Raw genomic sequence first — 23,695 nt, 5'->3', positions numbered from 1 at the left:
GTTTCTAGTCCATCTAACTGTCTCTGCCTTCATCCGTAAATGATGAGGAGGTGTTTCTAGTCCATCTAACTCTCTGCCTTCATCCGTAAAGGATGAGGAGGTGTTTCTAGTCCATCTAACTGTCTCTGCCTTCATCCGTAAAGGCTGAGGAGATGTTTCTAGTCCATCTAACTGTCTCTGCCTTCATCCGTAAAGGCTGAGGAGATGTTTCTAGTCCATCTAACTGTCTCTGCCTTCATCCATTAAGGCTGAGGAGGTGATAAATAGGACTGTAGATTCTATCGCAGCCATGTCCAAGAACCAATAACAGGATGAGGAAAATGTTGCATTGTGGAACAGTAATATGAGAGGTATCTTTAGTGAAAGTACACTGGACTAGATGGCGACCCAGCAACAACATCACACACCCTGGGAGACACCCAGCTGGAGCAACACAGGACCATCTGTCGCTCTATTTAGCCACATGCACATGTGTGTGTGTGTGCGTGTGTGTCATGTTCATACTGTAATAGTGTTATACATGTACACACACATCAAACTCACACATCGAATTTACACAAACAAGCTCAGTGAACACCCTTCGACAGAATCATCTAACAAGTGGGCTTTACACTTTTAACTGTGTTAACAGCGCTTTAGATTTTACATGCTCTAGTCATACTAATACAGGCAGGTCCACACGCCTAACAGACCATCAGACACTTCACTGTGAGAGGTCTGTCAAGCATAACAACACAAGCTATTCTCCTGCTGCGACCTTCACCGCATATACAATTGCACATGTGAATATCTGTTTGGCGAGTTAAACTGCTGAAGCATTAAACCTCCCGTGGTCAAGGTTTTGACCTGTCCTAGCATTAAACCGCCCGTGGTCAAGGTTTTGACCTGTCCTAGCATTAAACCGCCCGTGGTCAAGGTTTTGACCTGTCCTAGCATTAAACCGCCCGTGGTCAAGGTTTTGACCTGTCCTAGCATTAAACCGCCCGTGGTCAAGGTTTTGACCTGTCCTAGCATTAAACCGCCCGTGGTCAAGGTTTTGACCTGTCCTAGCATTAAACCGCCCGTGGTCAAGGTTTTGACCTGTCCTAGCATTAAACCGCCCGTGGTCATGGTTTTGACCTGTCCTAGCATTAAACCTCCCGTGGTCAAGGTTTTGACCTGTCCTAGCATTAAACCGCCCGTGGTCAAGGTTTTGACCTGTCCTAGCATTAAACCGCCCGTGGTCAAGGTTTTGACCTGTCCTAGCATTAAACCGCCCGTGGTCAAGGTTTTGACCTGTCCTAGCATTAAACCGCCCGTGGTCAAGGTTTTGACCTGTCCTAGCATTAAACCGCCCGTGGTCAAGGTTTTGACCTGTCCTAGCATTAAACCGCCCGTGGTCAAGGTTTTGACCTGTCCTAGCATTAAACCGCCCGTGGTCAAGGTTTTGACCTGTCCTAGCCTCACATGGGCTCCAATTCACTTCCCTTCAAGTGGCACTCACCATCATCTTTAATGGCGTCCGAGGCTGGCGTTGTGTTGCTGTGTAGCCCTGTCTACCCTCTTGGCAGCGTCAGATAGGTTTAGAATATAAAAAGCAAAGTAACACAACAGCCTGAAAATAGTGAAATGTGACAAACATAGCTACTCCATCTGTTATTATGACATCACCAATCACATGCCAGGGTTACTCAGGGATTTAAAAAAAAAAATATATATATATATATATATCACCTTTATTTAACCAGTTAGGCCAGTTGAGAACAAGTTCTCATTTACAACTGTGACCTGGCCAAGATAAAGTAAAGCAGTTCGACACATACAACAACACAGTTACACATGGGATAAACAAACGTACAGTCAAAAGCACAATATAATAATTTGTATACAGTGTGTGCAAATGAAGTAAGGAGGGAAGTCAATAAATAGGCCAAAAGTGGCAATGTAATTACAATTTAGCAATTTACACTGGAGTGAGATATGTGCAGATGAGGATGTGCACGTAGAAATACTGGTGTGCAAAAGAGCAGAAAAACAAAAACAAATATGGGATGAGGTAGGGGATGATAAATATGGGGATGAGGTAGGTGGTTGGTTGGATGGGATATTTACAGATGGGCTGTGTACAGCTACAACGATCGGTAAACTGCTCTGACAGCTGACTCTTAAAGTAACGATGGAGATATAAGTCTCAAACTTCAGTGATTTTTGCAATTTGTTCCAGTTATTGGCAGCAGAGAACTGGAAGGAAAGGTGGCCAAAGGAGGTGTTGGCTTTGGGGATGACCAGTGAAATATACCTGCTGGAGTGCGTGCTATGGGTGGGTGCTGCTATGGTGACCAGTGAGCTGAGATAAGGCGGGGCTTTACCTAGCAAAGACTTATAGATGACCTGGTGTGACGACTTCTGCCGAAGTCGAAGCCTCTCCTTGTTTGGGAGGTGCTCGGCGGTCAACGTCACCGGTCTTCTAGCCATCATTGATCATTTTTCATTTTCATTTGGTTTTGTCTTGTCTTCCTACACACCTGGTTTCAATCCCATTCATTACCTGTTGTGTATTTAACCCTCTGTTTCCCCTCAATGTGATCTATTGGGCCCACACGGCACCCTGCTCTGGTCATCCTGGGATAGGTCGGATGGTGCGCTGTCTTGATGGGAGGTACTGGTGGCCCACTTTAGCTAAGGACGTGAGGATTTATGTTTCCTCCTGCTCAGTGTGCGCCCAGTGCAAGGCTCCTAGACACCTGCCCAGAGGTAAGTTACAACCCTTACCCGTTCCACAACGGCCGTGGTCACACCTGTCGGTGTATTTTTTAACTGATCTTCCACCTTCACAGGGTAACACCACGATCCTGGTCGTTGTGGATCGTTTTTCTAAGTCCTGTCGTCTCCTCCCTTTGCCCGGTCTCCCTACGGCCTTACAAACTGCAGAGGCCCTGTTTACACACGTTTTCCGGCACTGTGGGGTGCCTGAGGATATAGTGTCTGATCGGGGTCCCAAGTTCACATCAATGGTCTGGAAGGCGTTCAAGGAACGTCTGGGTGTCTCGGTCAGCCTTACCTCAGGTTTTCACCCCAAGAGTAATGGGCAGGTGGAGAGAGTTAACCAGGATGTGGGTAGGTTTCTGCGGTCTTATTGCTAGGACCTGCCGGAGGAGTGGGCGAAGTTCGTGCCCTGGGCAGAGATGGCCCAGAACTCGCTACGCCACTCCTCCACTAACCTTTCTCCCTTTCAATGTGTATTAGGGTATCAGCCGGTTCTGGCTCCTTGGCATCAGAGTCAGACCGAGGCTCCTGTGGTGGACAATTGGTTCCGGCGAGTGGAGGAAACCTGGGAGGCCGCCCACGTCCACCTTCAGCGTGCCATACTGCGACAGAAAGTTGGGGCAGACCGTCACCACAGTGAGGCCCCGGTGTTCACACCAGGGGACAGGGTCTGGCTCTTGACCCAAAACCTGCCCCTCTGCCTGCCCTGCCGGAAGCTGGGTCCGAGGTTTGTGGGGCCGTTTAAAGTCCTGAGGAGAGTAAGCGAGGGATGTTATAGGTTACAGCTACCCACTAATTACCGTATTAACCCCTCATTCCATGTGTCTCTCCTCAGGCCGGTGGTGGCTGGCCCGCTCCAGGAGGCTGAAGTGCGGGATGTTCCTCCACCCCCCCTGGACATCGAGGGGTCCCGGCGTACTTCGTTCGATCCATCTTGGATTTGAGACGTCGGGCGAGGGGCCTTCAGTACCTCGTGGACTGGGAGGGGTACGGTCCGGAGGAGAGATGCTGGGTTCCGGTGGAGGACGTATTAGATACTTCCATGCTGCGAGAATTCTATCCGGATCGCCCTGCACCTCGCCCTACGGGTCGTCCCCGAGCCGGTGTCGACCGCGTGTCAGGGGGGAGGTGGGTACTGTCACGACTTCTACCGAAGTCGAAGCCTGTCCTTGTTCGGGCGGTGCTCGGCGGTTGACATCACCGGTCTTCTAGCCATCATTGATCCATTTGTCTTTTCTTCATACACACCTGGTTTCAATCCCATTCATTACCTGTTGTGTATTTAACCCTTTGTTTCCCCTCATGTCTTTGTCAGAGATTGTTTGTTATTTCAGTGTTGTGTTGTTTTTGTAGTGGTGTGCAACGGGTCCTCGTACCCACTTTGTTTATTGTTACATTTAGTGTTTGTAGTATGTTTCGTTTATTGTTATTAAATAACTCCATTACACTCAGTTTGATTCTCCTGCGCCTGACTTCCCTGCCACCTATACACACGACTCTGACACCTGGAGGCAGTGGGTTTGGCAACGAATATGTAGCGAGGGCAACGAGAGCATACAGGTCGCAGTCGTGGGTAGTTTATGGGGCTTTGGTGACAAAACGGATGGCACTGTGATAGACTGCATCCAATTTGCTGAGAATAGCATTGGAGGCTATTTTGTAAATGACATCGCCGAAGTCAAGGATCGGTAGGATGGTCAGTTTTACGAGGGTATGTTTGGCAGCATGAGTGAAGGATGCTTTGCTGCGGAATAGGAAGCCGATTCTAGATACATTTTTGGATTGGAGATGCTTAACATGAGACTGGAAGGAGAGTTTACAGTCTAACCAGACACCTAGGTATTTACAGTTGTCCACATATTCTAAGTCAGAACTGTCCAGAGTAGTGATGCTAGTTGGGCGGGCAGGTGCGGGCAGCAATTGGTTGAAGACCATGCTTTTCATTTTACTAGCATTTAAGAGCAGTTAGAGGCCATGGAAGGAGCGTTGTATGGCGTTGAAGCTCGTTTGGAGGTTTGTTAACACAGTGTCCAAAGAAGGGCCAGATGTATACAGAATGGTGTCGTCTGCGTTGAGGTGGATTAAAGAATCACCAGCAGCAAGAGCGACATCATTGATATATACAGAGAAAAGAGTCGGCCGGAGAATTGAACCCTGTGACACCCCCATAGAGACTGCCAGAGGTTCGAACAAAAGGCCCTCCAATTTGACACACTGAACTCTGTCTGAGAAGTAGTTGGTGAACCAGGCGAGGCAGCCATTAGAGAAAGCAAGGCTGTTGAGTCTGTCGATAAGAATACAGTGATTGACAGAGTCGAAAGCCTTGGCCAGGTCGATGAAGACGGCTGCACAGTACTGTATTTTATCGATGGTGGTTATGATATCGTTTAGGACCTTGAGCATAGCTGAGGTGCACCCGTGACCAGCTCGGAAACCAGATTGCATAGCGGAGAAGGTACGGTGGGATTCGAAATGGCCGGTGATCTGTTTGTTCACTTGGCTTTCGAAGCCTTTGAAAGGCAGGGCAGGATGGATATAGATCTACAACAGGTTGGGTCTAGAGTGTCTCCCCCTTTGAAGAGTGGGATGACCGCGGCAGCTTTCCAATCTTTGGGGATCTCAGATGATACGAAAGAGAGGTTAAACAGACTAGTAATAGGGGTTGCAACAATGGCGGCGGATAATTTTAGGAAGAGAGGGTTGAGATTGTCTAGCCGAGCTGATTTGTATGGATCCAGATTTTGCAGCTGTTTCAGAACATCAGCTGTCTGGATTTGGGTGGAGGAGGAGCGGGGGGGGGCTTGGGCCAGTTGCTGCGGGGGATGCAGTGCTGTTTGCCGGGGTTGGGGTAGCCATGTGGAAGGCATGCTAATAGAGACATGCTAATTGAAATTCTCAATTATAGGTGATTTACTGTATCAGTGGTGACAGTGTTTCCCAGTCTCAGTGCAGTGGGCAGCTGGGAGGAGGTGCTCTTATTCTCCATAGACTTTATGGTGTCCGAAAACCTTTTGGAATTAGTGCTGCAGGATGCAAATTTCTGTTTGAAAAATATAGCTTTTGCTTTCCTAACTGACTGTGTGTATTGGTTCCTAACTTCCCTGAAAAGTTGTATATTGGGGGGACTATTCGAAGCTAGTGCAGTATGCCACAGGGTGTTTTTGTGCTGGTCAAGAGCAGTCAAGTCTGGAGTGAACCAAGGGCTATATCTGTTCTTAGTTCTACATTTTTTGAATGGGGCATGCTTATTTAAGATGGTGAGGAAAGCACTTTTAAAGAACAACCAGGCATCCTCTACTGATGGATTGGGGTCAATATCCATCCAGGACACCTGGGCCAGGTCGATTAGAAAGGCCTGCTCGCTGAAGTGTTTTAGGGAGCGTTTGACAGTGATGAGGGCTGGTCGTTTGGCCGCAGACCCATAACGGACGCAGGCAATTATCAGGCAGTGATCGCTGAGGTCCTGGTTGAAAACAGCAATGGTGTATTTTTTTTTTCTTTTTATTTTATATACAGTGCCTTGCGAAAGAATTCGGCCCCCTTGAACTTTGCGACCTTTTGCCACATTTCAGGCTTCAAACATAAAGATATAAAACTGTATTTTTTTGTGAAGAATCAACAACAAGTGGGACACAATCATGAAGTGGAACGACATTTTTTGGATATGTTAAACTTTTTTAACAAATAAAAAACTGAAAAATTGGCCGTGCAAAATTATTCAGCCCCTTTACTTTCAGTGCAGCAAACTCTCTCCAGAAGTTCAGTGAGGATCTCTGAATGATCCAATGTTGACCTAAATGACTAATGATGATAAATACAATCCACCTGTGTGTAATCAAGTCTCCGTATAAATCCACCTGCACTGTGATAGTCTCAGAGGTCCGTTAAAAGCGCAGAGAGCATCATGAAGAACAAGGAACACACCAGGCAGGTCCGAGATACTGTTGTGAAGAAGTTTAAAGCCAGATTTGGATACAAAAAGATTTCCCAAGCTTTAAACATCCCAAGGAGCACTGTGCAAGCGATAATATTGAAATGGAAGGAGTATCAGACCACTGCAAATCTACCAAGACCTGGCCGTCCCTCTAAACTTTCAGCTCATACAAGGAGAAGACTGATCAGAGATGCAGCCAAGAGGCCCATGATCACTCTGGATGAACTGCAGAGATCTACAGCTGAGGTGGGAGACTCTGTCCATAGGACAACAATCAGTCGTATATTGCACAAATCTGGCCTTTATGGAAGAGTGGCAAGAAGAAAGCCATTTCTTAAAGATATCCATAAAAAGTGTTGTTTAAAGTTTGCCACAAGCCACCTGGGAGACACACCAAACATGTGGAAGAAGGTGCTCTGGTCAGATGAAACCAAAATTGAACTTTTTGGCAACAATGCAAAACATTATGTTTGGCGTAAAAGCAACACAGCTCATCACCCTGAACACATCATCCCCACTGTCAAACATGGTGGTGGCAGCATCATGGTTTGGGCCTGCTTTTCTTCAGCAGGGACAGGGAAGATGGTTCAAATTGATGGGAAGATGAATGGAGCCAAATACAGGACCATTCTGGAAGAAAACCTGATGGAGTCTGCAAAAGACCTGAGACTGGGACGGAGATTTGTCTTCCAACAAGACAATGATCCAAAACATAAAGCAAAATCTACAATGGAATGGTTCAAAAATAAACATATCCAGGTGTTAGAATGGCCAAGTCAAAGTCCAGACCTGAATCCAATCGAGAATCTGTGGAAAGAACTGAAAACTGCTGTTCACAAATGCTCTCCATCCAACCTCACTGAGCTCGAGCTGTTTTGCAAGGAGGAATGGGAAAAAATTTCAGTCTCTCGATGTGCAAAACTGATAGAGACATACCCCAAGCGACTTACAGCTGTAATCGCAGCAAAAGGTGGCGCTACAAAGTATTAACTTAAGGGGGCTGAATAATTTTGCACGCCCAATTTTTCAGTTTTTGATTTGTTAAAAAAGTTTGAAATATCCAATAAATGTCGTTCCACTTCATGATTGTGTCCCACTTGTTGTTGATTCTTCACAAAAAAATACAGTTTTATATCTTTATGTTTGAAGCCTGAAATGTGGCAAAAGGTTGCAAAGTTCAAGGGGGCCGAATACTTTCGCAAGGCACTGTATCTCACCTTTATTTAACCAGGTAGGCTTGTTGAGAACAAGTTCTCATTTACAACTGCGACCTGGCCAAGATAAAGCATATCAGTGTGAACAGACAACACAGAGTTACACATGGAGTAAACAATTAACAAGTCAATAACACAGTAGAAAAAAAGAGAGTCTATATACATTGTGTGCAAAAGGCATGAGGAGGTAGGCGAATAATTACAATTTTGCAGATTAACACTGGAGTGATAAATTATCAGATGATCATGTACAGGCAGAGATATTGGTGTGCAAAAGAGCAGAAAAGTAAATAAATATAAACAGTATGGGGATGAGGTAGGTAAAATTGGGTGGGCTATTTACCGATAGACTATGTACAGCTGCAGCAATCGGTTAGCTGCTCAGATAGCAGATGTTTGAAGTTGGTGAGGGAGATAAAAGTCTCCAACTTCAGCGATTTTTGCAATTCGTTCCAGTCACAGGCAGCAGAGAACTGGAATGAAAGGCGGCCAAATGAGATGTTGGCGTTAGGGATGATGTGAGATACACACCTGCTGGAGCGCGTGCTACGGGTGGGTGTTGCCATCGTGACCAGTGAACTGAGATAAGGCGGAGCTTTACCTAGCATGGACTTGTAGATGACCTGGAGCCAGTGGGTCTGGCGACGAATATGTAGCGAGGGCCAGCCGAATAGAGCATACAGGTCGCAGTGGTGGGTAGTATAAGGTGCTTTAGTAACAAAACGGATGACACTGTGATAAACTGCATCCAGTTTGCTGAGTAGAGTATTGGAAGCTATTTTGTCAATGTCAATGTCAGGATATTTGGTGGCCTTCCTAAGCCAGGATTCAGACACGGCTAGGACATCAGGGTTGGTGGAGTGTGCTAAAGCAGTGAATAAAGCAAACTTAGGGATGATGCTTCTGATGTTAACATGCATGAACCCAAGGCTTTTACGGTTGCAGAAGTCAACAAATGAGAGCACCTGGGGACACACAGGACCTGGGTTTACCTCTACATCACCAGAGGAACAGAGGAGGAGTAGGATGAGGGTAGGGCTAAAGGTTATAAGAACTGGTCATCTAGTGCTTTGGGAACAGCAAATAAAAGGAGCAGATTTCTGGGCATAGTAGGATAGATTCAAGGCATAGTGTACAGACAAGGGTATGGTAGGATGCGAGTTCAGTGGGGGTAAACCTAGTGAGAGTCACTACATTGAGTGACGATGAGAGAGGTTGCACCTCTGGAGGCGCCAATTAAGCCAGGTGGGGTCTCTGCATGTGTGGGGGGGCATGGACTTTGGATCGTCTCTGAAGGAGCTGGTATTCCATAAATGTGTATCTGCCTTTGCCATCCGTACTGTTAGCCATTGTACAATCGCTGGAATATAAATGGGACGAACTAAAAGCACGTATATCCTACAAACGGGACATTAAAAACTGTAATATCTTATGTTTCACCGAGTCGTGGCTGAACAACGACATTAATAACATACAGCTGGTGTGTTATACACTCTATCGGCAGGATAGAACAGTACAGAACAGTAGACTCTTGTAAGACCAGGGGTTTAGGTCTTGTGTATTTGTAAACAACAGCTGGTGATAGAAAATCTAAGGAAGTCTTGAGGTTTTGCTCGCCCGAGGTTGAGTATCTCATGATAAGCTGGAGACCACACCATCTACTTAGAGAGTTTTCATCTGTCTACAAACCACCACAAACCGATGCTGGCATTAAGACCGCACACAATGAGCTGTATATGGACTACAAGAAAAGGAGGACCGAGCACGCCCCCATTCTCATCGACAGGGCTGTAGTGGAGCAGATTGAGACCTTCAAGTTCCTTGGTTGTCCACATCGCCAACAAACTAACATGGTCCAAGCACACCAAGACAGTCCTGAAGAGGGCACGACAAAACCTATTTCCCCTCAGGAGACTGAAAAGATTTGGCATGGGTCCTCAGATCCTCAAAAGGTTCTACAGCTGCACCATCCTGACGGGTTGCATCACTGCCTGGTATGGCAACTGTTCGGCCTCCGACCGCAAGGCACTACAGAGGGTAGTGCGTACGGCCCAGTACATCACCAGGGCTAAGCTTCCTGACATCCAGGACCTCTATACCAGGCAGTGTCAGAGGAAGGCCCTAAAAATTGTCAAAGACTGCAGCCACCCTAGTCATAGAATGTTGTCTTTGCTACCGCACGGCAAGCGGTACTGGAGCGCCAAGTCTAGGTCCAAGAGGCTTCTAAACAGCTTCTACCTCCAAGCCATAAGACTCATGAACAACTAATCAAATGGCTACCCAGACTATTTGCATTGCCCCCCCCCCCCTTCTATGCTGCTGCTACTACTCTGCTATTATCTATGCATAGTCACTTTAATAACTCTACTTACATGTACAAATTACCTCAACTAACCGGTGCCCCTGGGCATTGACTCTGTACCGGTACCCCCTGTATATAGTCTCCACATTGACTCTGTACCGGTACCCCCTGTATATAGTCTCCACATTGACTCTGTACCGGTACCCCCTGTATATAGCCTCGCTATTGTTATTTTACTGCTGCTCTTTAATTATTTGTTACTTTTTTTTAGGTATTTTCTTAAAACTGCATTGTTGGTTAAGGGCTTGTAAGTAAGCATTTCACTGTTGTGTTCGGCGCATGTGACAAATACAATTTGATTTGACTATAGCAAGCAAAGTAACACAACAGCCTGAAAATAGGTTGATAGTCACAATAATTTTACATGTGACAAAAATAGCTCCTCCACACCAATCACATGAAAGGTAACCCGGGGATGGGCGTGGACTTTGGATCGTTCCTGAAGGAACTGGTATACCACATGCGTACAGGATTCCGTCATAATCATGAATAGCATTGGGAGTTCACATGCACAACATAGGAGTGGTATGAATTGTAGATTATCTGTGTGTGATGTCACCGTAATAAACTGCCAAGTCATCCTGTGTTATCTTAACCTGCCCTTTGGGCACAAGACTATAAACATGACATGTATATAGTGCTACACTTTCACAGCTTGCTTCTTTATCCATCCAGGGCCAAGGATTGCCCAACAGCTAAGGTTGTTCATTCAGAAGGTGGATGTGCATTGAGCAGTCTTACTGATGGCCTATTATAATAGAAACGCATCAACACTATCCCCGGAATAGTGAGGAGTCAGGCCTTGCCTTGGTCCTAAACTAATTGTCTATTCCTGTCATAAAAGCCCCATTACGTTCCAATGCATCACATACGAAATGTAGTTATAGTAATGAGTTATTCGTAAAATGAGATTCTGGGCCTAACAAATGCAAGCAATCAATAAATCCAATGTCCACAAATCATGTTTTGACTGTAGTTTAATTTATTAAAAAGACCAGGGTGCAAATATTTTTAAAAAATGTAAAAAGAGAAACATAATTTAAGCATTTTTAATACAAAACAATAAACTATTCCAGTCCCTCTTGACATCTAAGACACGGACAAAAAAAATACTTCGTTATAGCGTTTTTTACATTTTTTTTTATCAAGTATTACACAATGTAGGTACAAAATTAAAATGTATACAATTTACATTTTTTGTACATAATATAGCAAAATCTTTCAATTCTTAAGAGAAAATACAACTCTTGTTGTACATGAAATTCCACCACAAAGGAAAACTCTGTACGCAATCTTTAGAATACGTGATGGATTTTAAAGACAATTCTTTACCTAAAAATAAAAATACTACTACTAATAAAAACACAATGACAAGCTGCCGCAGCCATCACTGGAGTAGTAAAAAGATGCACTGCCATGTCAAAGAAACAATATATACTCTGATATCTTAAACTGTACTAAATTAAATTATACAAGTAGAAAAAAGACCAAGTAACCCCCTTTAGTAGTGCAAAGTCATACAAATCTGCCATGTCTTAACACATGTAAAACACTAAGAGGACAGAAACATTTTTAAAAAACATTTTAAATCCATGTTAATGGAGTATTTTTTTTGTATTTCAAACATAGGTACAAAAATATATTTTGTGCTCGGTTGACAAAAAAAACAACAAAAAAAAAAACCTATGGATGTTGAATTTAAGTAATCAAGCTTGGACGTGTTGGTACAACAAACGTTTAGTAAAAAAAAACTAACTCAATGGGGCAGAGAAAAAGCACCCTTGGACACATGCTGCTTCCATAACTAGATAAAAAGCTCCTCAAGAGGTTCCTTGAAAGTACAGTTCTTTTTAATGCTTCCCCTTCAAGCTACCGTCGTCATTAGGAAATAACATGTTCAAGTCCTAGTGTCAGGTTTAGTTAGCCATGACCGACTGGAATTGCTGCTTGGAATACTGCATATTGCTGAGGTTGAAGTTCAGCCCATCATTGAGGGTCTTGTCGTTGAGATCTCCGTAGGCCGCAAACACGTCAAAGGCATCGTTGTACTGCAGCGGGCTAAGAGAGCCCTCGCTGGGGAACACGCCCCCGGAGCTCCCCTGACCCTGGAGGCTGGGGAACACGCCCCCGGAGCTCCCCTGACCCTGGAGGCTGGGGAACACGCCCCCGGAGCTCCCCTGACCCTGGAGGGTGGGGAACACGCCCCCGGAGCTCCCCTGACCCTGGAGGGTGGGGAACACGCCCCCGGAGCTCCCCTGACCCTGGAGGCTGGGGAACACGCCCCCGGAGCTCCCATGACCCTGGAGGCTGGGGAACACAAACTCCTTAGCATTAGGAGAGAGTGCAGAGGCATTCTGCTGCTGGCCCAGGCCGTACAGAGAGTACATAGAGGTGGAAACGGCTTTCTGCTTCATTAGGGTGTTCACATTCAGCCCCAGGTCATTGGTTGGGGAGGTGCGGGCCACCTTGTTGCCGTTACCATTGTTGTTGTTGCGGCCGGAGAGCTTCATCTTGGTGGAGCCAAACTTGGTGGCGGCAAAGGTGGCGGTGGTGAAGGTTATTGGATAGGTGGAGCGCGGCATGAACGAGGGGCTAATGGCCGCAGATTGCCCGAAAGGGGGTGAAGGAGAGCTGGACTCAGAAGAGGTCCCGATAGAGTCACTGATGGGCATGAAGACCTGGGCCTCTGGGTTGAAGCTGTTCTTGATCTCCTTGTCCAACTCGGACCCGTTGTTCTCATTGTTATCATCCACGTACAGCACCTTGACCGGCCCCTTCTCGCCAAGCTGGTAGGACACCTCGAAGGGGTCAATCCACACACTTAGGTCCTGAGGGAGATTATCCCGGACGTCGTCCAAATCCAGGCCGCTCTCCTTGGCTGCCTGCTCCACCACAGGGTCCACCTTCTCCCCTACGTGGAGGCACCTGTACCCAGAGCCCTTGTATGGCTTATCCGTGTACCAGTGGCCATCGTACTTCTTCTTCAGCTGCCTCTCGAGCTCCTCCCCGAAGATGTTCACACGCCGTCTGGGGAGTTTGTTGTACAAGTAGGAAATAATAAAATTAAGTGCTACTTGGATTTCAAGCTGCATAGCTGCTTCCCGGTTATGACGTGGGTATTCCTGAGCGTTGCAGTGATAAGCAGTTTGGGCCAAACAGAGGGACAGAGTAAGTGGTAGTTGCTGAAACTATATCCTTCCGTCCACAGGATAAGGTCCCTAAGCCTGGAAGAAGAGGAGATATAAATTAACAAAAACATGATGACAATGCTATATGGCTAATTATAAACTGGGTAGTTTGGGTCCTGGATGCTGACTGGCTGAAACAGCATTTCAGCCGTGTAAATATCAGACAATATACCACTGGTATGATGCAAAACTACCTGTTTACTTTTATATATATGGCCATATTCCACAAACCCCTGAGGTGACTTATTGCTATTATAAACTGGTTACCAACGTGTGTGTGTACGCACACACACACACGTTGGTAACCAGTTTATAATAGCAATAAGTCACCTCAGGGGTTTGTGGAATATGGCCAATATACCATGGCTAAGGACTGTATACAGGCTTTCTGATTCATGCATAGGCGTGGTGTAAATGGCCATATACCACACCCACTTGAGTCATTATTGCTAAACCTACCATCCCATAGTACAACAAAACTGTACGTTCATATAAGTAATATGATCAATGTATGCACGCATGACGACGCCAAGTCGCTTTGGATAAAAGCATCTGCTAAATAGAATATATCATCATTATATTAAATAATCTGTTTAACTCGCCGTTGTAAAGATGTTGGCTTCATAAACCTGATTGCATTTACAGTAGAGTACTAAATGTGCTCTGCCATTCCCTTCCCAGTACAGTGCATTGCTGTGTCCACCAGACAGGGTGTACAATATCACTAGCTATAAGTAAGGCCTAAACATACGGACTCAGTTCCCTGGCAGTCTTCTAGTATTTGTGACAGCTAAAAGAAAGCATAGTTGACCTCTGGACAGTGGTGGCTCAGCGCGTTAACGCAATTAAAGTAACAATGTAATTAGCCAATGATCCGAGACATTGTAACCTCACCTGATAGAATATTTCTTGCGCGATAACGCAAACACACACACGTCCCTTATTCATTTGATATGATGAGATGAAAGAATCATGGTGTCTAGTGAAGGTAACAGAAGAAACCGTGTCCGTGAACCACCACTGGCTAGAGAATCATGTATTGTTAGAGAGCAGCTGGTGAGCTGATCTAGCAAAGAGAACCCTTGTTGTTACATAATCCTCATTGAATTTCTATTCATGGTCATAGATGTCCTTCTCTTTTAGAAATGACGCTTACCATTACCATTAGCTAGCGAGATATATATATATATATATATATATATGAGATGATCAAACGTCCAATCCAAATCCTACAGCTTGCCTCGCTTCAATTGAATCTATCAATCAGTAACGTAGCCAACGTTAGCTAGTTACGCACCAAGGGTTTGAAGGAAATGTAGTATTGTAAACAGCAGCTATGCTTACCGTTACGGTATAGACTTAACCTGTTAAATGAAAGCTCATCGGATGTGTAATTTAACATTAAGACTGTTGAATGTGCTCCTATCCTTCACTGTCATTCAATGACCACCGAGCTAACAAAAATACGTCTGGTTGTTAGCTCAAAATAGTTTGATTTAAACTTTCTAGCTAGATGGCTAGATATTCCCATCGTCAGCTATATCAACTAGCTATCTAACGTTATTACTAATAATTATCTGTGCTAGCTAGCTAACGTTATAACCAACCCAAAACAAGACGGAACAAAGCGGTTATATCATAAGTTAGCTCGTCTCTAGGGATTTGAACAACAATATAACTTAATAACTAGCTACCTCGCTAACGACTTCTATTGAAATAGCTAATAAAAGAGAATTATACTTACATGTAAGTATCCAACGTTACAGTTACATAGAAATTCACAGCAGGTCGTTGCACTGCACAGCTTCGATGACGAATGACTTAACGTCAGTTAGCTACTGAGGCAAACAAAAATAACGTTGTGAAATACGCTTTTTAGCTAACTAAATGGAGACGGTTAGCTACTACCTTGTTGAACAAAATTGTCCTGCTGCTGTATGACTATATTTTATTCCAGTTATGTTAAGCGGGCGACAATTTTTATTTCGTCTGGAAGTTTTTTTTTACAACTGCGCTTTAAAGTTCGGATTGTCTCGTTTATATATAGGTAGTACTCCGCCACGGACACAAAAAAGGCGGTGATGAGGTGCTCAGAGGTCGAGCCTAAATAACGGTTTTCCATTGGCCAAACTCGGCCTTCGTCATTCGTGAACTACTTCATCTTGCATTCCGATTGGCTGTTTAGCAAGTCAGTTAATAGCAAGGGTTTATTTACGGTAGTAGTTAGCGTTTCATGTGTATTGGGACCACAAGTATCATAATGTTGAAGGTTGTTGAGATAGCTACTGAACATTAATGTATGTACTTTGACAGTAGTAAATAAATTCCACTCAATTTCATAGCAAAGAAACGGACACTTAAAAACAGTGCGATATAGTGTCTCAAATATATGAGACAATGATTTGTTGTAGTTGCTCTGATTATGCCCAAAGATTATGCCAGTGTGATTATTTCGGAAATACAATGATCACTGTGAGACGACGTGCAAAAAAGGTTGTGGAGAGGGAAAAGTAGTGCATAGGCAGTTTGGCGGAAGGACATATGTCACCGGGTAGGGTTGTGCTCTGTTCCGTTAGGTACTTGGGACATTGGCTGTACAGTCTGTACAGTTCGCGAATTTTGTTTTGATATGCTTTAGCTTGAAGTTACAGGGTTATTCGGACCTCGCTCTCCTAAACATTAGGAATACAAGAGAGAAATTGATATATTGAAATGAATGGACATTAGAGTTAAAAGGTTATGCATATTGGGTCCTTGCTTAAAAAATAGGATATTACGAGTAAGTGTTACGTTTTATAGTAGGCTAAAGTTCCCTAGGTTACAGGTTCCTATGATGAAACTTTTAGGTCATGGTCTGTGGGACCGTGTGAGTGACTGGTTTTGTTACACAATGGTCAAGCTCTTTCTGTTTGTGTCCTAGTACAGCAACTGTGTAAAGCTCAAATACGTATTTTTTTGGTATTGCTTTTACTGTTGAAAGCCAGTATAAATATAGTAAAGTATACACTATAAGGTAAAACTAAATCAGTTTTGAGCAAAATAGGGCTTTTTTTTTACACAACTGCAAACTTCAAGGTGTAGGGCATTCAAAGAGTTGGTCTCATGGGGATTTGTGATGTCATCGGCCTCCCCCCTTGCTTGAGGAACCATAGAGGAGAGTTAGAGAACAAAAGAGGAACGTGGATCAGAGCACGTGGTCCGTCCAGTTCAAGTGTTCAGCATTCTGATAGGTTGTAGATAGAAACGTTTTCCTCTGCGCCTGTTCATATCAGACCTCATGCTCCGATACCTTCTGCACGACAATAAGGGAGAGAACATCTCATGCCTGGGGTGTGTGGGGTCCTTGATGATACCGTGGGACTTCCTCAGACACTGTTTGAGTAGATGTCCTGGATGGGTGGGAGCACGGTCCCAGTGATGTACGGGGCCGTCTTCACCACCCGCTGGAGGGCCTTACGGTTGTGGATGTAGCAATTCCCGTACCAGGCCGTGATGCAACTGGTCAGGACGCTCTCGATGGTGCATCGGTAGTATTCGGAGAGGACCCAGGGCGGCATGCCAAATTTGTTCAGCCGCCTTAGGACGTAAAGACGCTGTTGCGCCCTCTTGACCAGAGTGGTGGTGTTGTTGGTCCTCTGTGATGTCCTGTGATGTCCTCTGGTCCTCTGTGATGTCCTGTGATGTCCTCTGGTCCTCTGTGATGTCCTGTGATGTCCTCTGGTCCTCTGTGATGTCCTGTGATGTCCTCTGGTCCTCTGTGATGTCCTGTGATGTCCTCTGGTCCTCTGTTATGTCCTGTGATGTCCTCTGGTCCTCTGTGATGTCCTGTGATGTCCTCTGGTCCTCTGTGATGTCCTGTGATGTCCTCTGGTCCTCTGTGATGTCCTGTGATGTCCTCTGGTCCTCCGTGATGTCCTGTGATGTCCTCTGGTCCTCCGTGATGTGGACGCCGAGAAACTTAAAACTGCTGACTCGCCTCTACTGCAGTACCGTTGATGTGGATTGGGTCATGTGCCCTCTGCTTCCTGAAGTCATGATACCACAATGCCAGTTAACTTACCTTCTCCCTTTAATAGTTTTTTCAAAAATTAATTACAGTTGAAAATGTTCAACAAGTTCAAATTTAATCCATCATTAATTTCAAATAATAAACAATTAAAACAATAACTAATCAATTCAAATTAAGCAAACCAAAAGGTCATCCAATCAAAAAAATTTTTAAGAAACAAAAGCAATCAATCAATCAGAAAAATCGGTCAGTCAATTCAGTCAGTCAGTCCACAATGTACAGTATGTGTCTTTGTGTTGGGGAGGGGAAGTGGTGGGGATTGTGCTGGCAGTTGCTGAAAAGCGGTGACAGTTGTGGTTGGTCGGTGCTGTGTCTGGGAACAGGAAAACCTGGGTTGGTTCTGGTGTTAGGGCCGGGACTGGAAGTCATGCTGGGACCGGGACTGGAGGTCGAGGGTTTGTTTTGGGTCTGGTGCTGGGGGCCGGAGGGAAAAAAACTGGAACCGGGAACCTGAAACCGGAACTGGGGCTGTTACAGGTGCTGAGTTGGGATCTGGGTCTGTAGAGGGGAGGAAGGACAACCTGAGGATCAAGCAGACACACAAGGGAGCCCTAGACCCAGAGGTCAATGTTGGTATGATGTTGGTGTGATCTTTGGTCCCTCCTCCGTGCCTCTTCCAGCGTTCTGGTGCTGGGTCTGGGTCTGGGTCTGGGTCTGGATCTGCAAAGGGGAGGAAGGACGACCTGAGGAGCAGACAAACACACCTGGAAGCACAAAACCTGGAGGTCAGTGATGGTACTCTCCTGTGGCCTGCTCGCTCCAGGCGTAGGTACTTCCTCCGTGCCTTCTGGTGTGGTGATGAATGGTTCCTGCTTCTGGTCTGGTTCTGTGAGAGGGATACGAGTAGGGGGAAGAGATGGAGAGGGAGCAGGGGTGTGGGGGTGGTGGAGGGTATGTCCATCGGCCTCGGCTGGTGTTGGAGTAGGAGCGATGTGACGGCAAGACTGGACGCCGGAGGCTGGATGACAAAGGGAGAAAACAGGGCCCAGATCCACCTGGGAGAAGCTCTCTATAGGTACCACATTTCATCTATAGATGGATTATCTAGTGGGGAGGCCACCTTGAACACCCATCTGGGGAAAATCTTGATGGGTTATTGGGGCAGAGTTCAGGTCTGATTGATTCATTGCATATTTGGATGAGGGCCTCTAGCGGCTCATTTGTGTTGAGTGGTTATTGGCTGTTCACAGGTCTTGACGTGCCTCCCCATTGACTGCCTGTTGAAACCTTGTACTATCTTGGTGATGGAATGGGGGATGCTGGGAGGGGTGAAGGTGGTTCAGAGGGTCCGAGGGGTCTGGACTGAGGCTGGCTGGCATCAGGGTTTGGGTTCTGGGGTGGTCTTCTGGTCTGGTCTCTTGTTGGTCTGTTGTTTGTCTGGTCTTGTCCGTTTGGAAATGTTAGTCCAGTTTGGGTCGTCATCGTCATCTAAGAACCGGAGTTGTGTAAGCTCTCTCAAAACCGGCTCCCATTTGACCAGGGGTTTGGAGGGGGTGGAGGTGGTAAGCAAGGGATTTGTTGGGGGTGCAAAGGTGGAGGGGCCGGCGTCGGGCGGGGGGGTTGTATCTGAGACATCTTGGGTTGTGCCTGTAGAAAGGTCTGTGTCTTTGATGTTATTGTCTGGTGGAGAGGGTGGAGGGGGTTGGGATTTGGGTTAGTGGCCTTGGCCCTTGCCCTGCCGGCGTAGGAACTGGGGCAGGTTCTGAAGAAATGGCCCCCTTTCCCACACAGGTTGCAGGGGCATGTGGAGGTACAGTCTGAGGTGGAATGGTTGTCTATACATACCTTGCAGATGATGGCTGTGCAGCAAATGGCCAGATGGCCCAGTTGTTTGAAGTTTCTGCACAGTTTGGGCATGCCGTAGTATTTTTTTATATTTTTTTACCTTTATTTAACTAGACAAGTCAAAACTTCTTAGGGCTAGGCGTCCCGCCAGGGCACGCAATTCAAATAAATGATCATAAAAATTATGGATAGTAAACATTTCGGTACATACAAGTGTCTTATATCGGTTAAAAGCTTAAAGTCTTGTTCATCGAACTGCATTGTCGGATTTACAATAGGCTTTACAGTGGAAGCATGCCATGCGATTGTTTGAGGATGGCACCCCACATCAAAATCTTTTTCAACCAGCACAGGCTTCATAAAATCACAAATAGCGATTAAATATTCACTTACTTTTTGAAAATCTTCCTCTGATTTGCAATCCAAAGGGTCCCAGCTACAACATGCATGGTTGTTTTGTAGATAAAATCATTCTTTATATCCCAAAAAGTCTGTTTAGTTGGCACCATCGATTTGAGTAATCCACTCGTTCAACATGCAGAGAAACACAACATGCACATACTGACTTCCAACTCTGACTCCCAGTACTAAAACTCATAATTCTTCCTCATTTGGGAAAAAGCAAGCCTGAAACCTTGAACAAAGACTGTTGACATCTAGTGGAAGCCATATGAATTGCAATATGGGAGCTGGAATTGCATTTGCCCCATAGCTTTCCATTGTAAGAGGATAGGATCTCAAAAAATAAAAATTTCTGGTGGTTTTTCTTTAGATTTTCTCCTACCATATCAATTGTGTTATAGTCTTATACATTATTTTAACATTTCTACAAACTTCAACGTGTTTTCTATCCAATAGTACCAATTATATGCATATCCTGGCTTCGGGGCCTGAGTAACAGGCAGTTTACTTTGGGCACGCCAGTCAGGCGGAAATTGAGAAAAAGGTAGAAGTCAATTGAACAATTTCTTATTTACAATGACGGCCTACCAAAAGGCAAAAGGCCTCCTGCGGGGACGGAGGCTGGGATTAAAAATTAAGTTAAATTACAGGACAAAACACACATCACGACAAGAGAGACACCACAACACTACATAAAGAGAGACCTAAGACAAAACATAGCATGGGAGCAACACAACATGGCAGCAGCACAATATGTTAGCAGCACAAAACATGGTACAAGCATTATTGGGCACAGAGGGCAAGAAGGTAGAGACAACAATACATCACACAAAGCAGCCACAACTGTCAGTAAGAGTGTCCATGATGGAGTCGTTGAATGAAGACATTGAGATAAAACTGTCCAGTTTGAATGTTTGTTGCAGCTCGTTCCAGTCGCTAGCTGCAGCAAACTGGAAAGAGGAGAAACGCAGGGATGTGTGTGCTTTGAGGACTTTTAACATAATGTGACTGGCAGAACAGGTGTTGTATGTGGAGGATGAGGGCTGCAGTAGGTATCTCAGATAGGGGGGAGTGAGGACTAAGAGGGTTTTATAAATAAGCATCAACCAGTGAGCCTTGTGACGGGTATACAGAGATGACCAGTTTACAGAGGAGTATAGGGTGCAGTGATGTGTCCTATGAGGAGCATTGGTGGCAAATCTGATGGCCAAATTGTAAAGAACATCTAGCCGCTCGAGAGCACCCTTACCTGCCGATCTATAAATTACATCTCTGTAATCTAGCATGGGTAGGATGGTCATCTGAATCAGGGTTGTTTGGCAGCTGGGGTGAAAGAGGAGCGATTACGATAGAGGAAACCAAGTCTAGATTTAACCTTAGCCTGCAGCTTTGATATGTGTCTCGAGAGAAGGACAGTGTACCGTCTAGTCATACTCCCAAGTACTTGTATGAGGTGACTACCTCAAGCTCTAAACCCTCAGAGGTAGTAATCACACCTGTGGGGAGAGAAGCATTCTTCTTACCAAACCACATGACCTTTGTTTTGGAGATATTCAGAACAAGGTTAAGGGCAGAGAAAGCTTGTAGTAGTGGACGGACCCTCTGTTGTTTCCCAGTGCTGGGGAGGTGTTGGACTTCGCCCACTCCGGTTAGGCCCAGTCTTAACATTACTAGCCATTTTCGTGCCCCAGTCCAGACGTTGTCTTCGTCCAGGACACTACTAGCCGCTGACTTGAGGGTGGCGAACCTGCTTAACCAAACTTGTATGTCGTACTGTACTGTCGTACTGTACTGTAACTACCTTTCATTCTTCCGTAAAGGGGGCTATGCTCAAAGTTTGTTATTAAACAGGGCTGAATCTTAGCCGTTTCTGAATTTTAACCCAAACTGTTCTAGTAACTGGGGGGTTCTTGAAACTGGCTACGAATGATTGCTGTGGCCTTGGGGGTTTCACCAGGCAGTTCAAGTCAGATGGCACAAATCCCTCCCTATAGGCTGACTCATTGTTGTTGATTATCAGGCTTACAACCGTGGTGTCGTCTGCAAACTTTATGATGGAGTTGCTGTCGTGCAAAGCCATGCTGTCGTGGGTGAACAGGGAGTACAGAAGAGGACTGAGGACACACCCTTGGGGGTGCCCTGTGTTAAGAGTCAGTGTGGAGGAGGTGTTGTTGCCAATACTCACAGCCTGTGGTCTGCCGGTCAGGATGTCCAGGATCCAGTTACAGAGGATGGTGTCCAGACCCCGGTCTCTGAGCTTGGTGTCCAGACCCCGGGCTCTGAGCTTGGTGTCCAGACCCAGGGCTCTGAGCTTGGTGTCCAGACCCAGGGCTCTGAGCTTGGTGTCCAGGCCCAGGGCTCTGAGCTTGGTGTCCAGACCCAGGGCTCTGAGCTTGGTGTCGAGCTTGGAGGAAACTATAGTGTTGAATGCTGAACTGTAGTCAATAAACAGCATTCTCACATCCGTGTTTCTCATGTCCAGATGTGTTACAGCCATGTGATTAGCAATGGAAACGGCATCTTCCATGGATCTATTGGAGCGGTATGCAAATTAGAGTGGATCCAGTGTGCCTGGCATGCTGGCCTTGATGTAGGCCATGATCAGCCTCAAAGCACTTCATGATGACCGAGGTGACTGGACCATCTTTTGAGATCTCTCTCTCCCTCCCTCCCTCCTAGTCCTAAGATGTTTGACATCACAGCCCTCTCTTACTTAACATGAACTCTGGAGCACAATAAACACAAAACCGTATTAATGAACTATACAGCTAGGGCAATGGGGGTTCAGAGGAGGGGAACAGATTTGATACAGAATATTATATCCTGCCCTGAATACCCAGGCAAAAGGAGACACAGTATGTTTCATAAATGATTGATTTGTTCAGTCTGAAATATTGTCCAACTCAGGGGATGCACGTTAATGCAGTGCATTCTGGGAAACCCGGAATGCAGTGATGCAATACAATATTAGAATTGATTATAGCATGATTGACATTCATTTATAGAAGAGTGTCTGTTTTTCAGCTACATGTTTTTCTGCAGCCTCAGGCAACTCTACCTCCCTCCCTCCCTCCCTCCCTCCCTTCCTCTCTCCCTCCCTCTCTCTCTCTCTCCCTCCCTCATTCTCTCTCCCTCCCTCCCCTCCCTCCCTCCCTCTCTGTCTCCCTCCCTCCCTCTCTCTCTCTCTCTCTCTCTCTCTCTCTCCCTCCCTCCCTCCCTCCCTCCCTCCCTCCCTCCCTCCCTCCCTCCCATTCTCTCTCCCTCCCTCCTTCTCTCTCTCCCTCCCTCCTTCTCTCTCCCTCCCTCCTTCTCTCTCCCTCCCTCCCTCTCTCTCCCTCCCTCCCTCCTTCTCTCCCTCCCTCCCTCCCTCCCTCCCTCCCTCTCTCTCCCTCCCTCCTTCTCCTCTTTCCTTCTCTCTCCCTCCCTCCCTCCTTCTCTCTCTCTCCCTGCCTCCCTCTCTCTCCCTCGCTCTCTCTCTCCCTCCCTCCTTCTCTCTCCCCCCCTCCTTCTCTCTCCCTCCCTCCCTCCCTCTCTCCAGATTGGGCCTCTGTAGGGGTGAGAGATGAGTCCCAGCAGGGAGGATCCTGTGTGATGGAGCCATAAAAACACTACAGAAGCCATTGGACACAGACCAAGACATGGCTCAGGTTGAGAGCTAACCAAATCAAGCAATCTGTATGCTATGAATTACAGTATATAACACATACTCGTAAGCAGACGCTGTCATCCAAAGCAATTTACAGTCACGTGTGTGTAACAGTATAGCTTCCGTCCGTTCCTCTCCTCGCCTTGAACCAGGGACCCTCTGCACACATCAACAACTGACACCCACGAAGGATCGTTACCCATCACTCCACAAAAGCCGCGGCCCTTGCAGAGCAAGGGGAACCACTACTTCAAGGTCTCAGAGCGGGTGACGTCACCAATCGAAACGCTATTTAGCGCGCACCACCGCTAACTAGCTAGTCATTTCACATCGGTCACATGTGCATGCAT

The 23,695-nt window shown here is 46.0% G+C and overlaps 1 protein-coding gene across 2 annotated transcripts; it reads right to left on the bottom strand.

Moving 5' to 3' along the window:
- Positions 1-11,219: 11,219 nt before the first annotated feature.
- LOC139367907 (protein Tob1-like) lies at positions 11,220-15,461 on the bottom strand. Of its 2 annotated transcripts, XM_071106285.1 has the most exons (3): positions 15,188-15,461; positions 12,555-13,479; positions 11,220-12,477 (listed from the first exon to the last, which is right to left on the bottom strand). In XM_071106285.1, exons 2-3 carry the CDS (start codon positions 13,345-13,347, stop codon positions 12,314-12,316), a joined length of 957 nt encoding a protein of 318 aa, XP_070962386.1. In that variant the 5' UTR covers positions 13,348-13,479; positions 15,188-15,461; the 3' UTR covers positions 11,220-12,313. The 2 variants fall into 2 exon arrangements, with proteins under 2 accessions (XP_070962386.1, XP_070962385.1); XM_071106284.1 differs by having other exon boundaries at positions 11,220-13,479; positions 15,188-15,456.
- Positions 15,462-23,695: the final 8,234 nt, after the last annotated feature.

The sequence above is a fragment of the Oncorhynchus clarkii genome, chromosome 16 (assembly GCF_045791955.1).
Source record: "Oncorhynchus clarkii lewisi isolate Uvic-CL-2024 chromosome 16, UVic_Ocla_1.0, whole genome shotgun sequence".
Lineage (NCBI taxonomy): Eukaryota > Metazoa > Chordata > Actinopteri > Salmoniformes > Salmonidae > Oncorhynchus > Oncorhynchus clarkii.
Note: the sequence above shows the minus strand (reverse complement) of the source record. Positions and strands in the feature narration are given on the sequence as shown.

Excerpts from the sequence above, each read along its gene's own strand:
- LOC139367907 (XM_071106284.1), bottom strand. The coding sequence starts at position 13,347 with ATGCAGCTTGAAATCCAAGTAGCACTTAATTTTATTATTTCCTACTTG.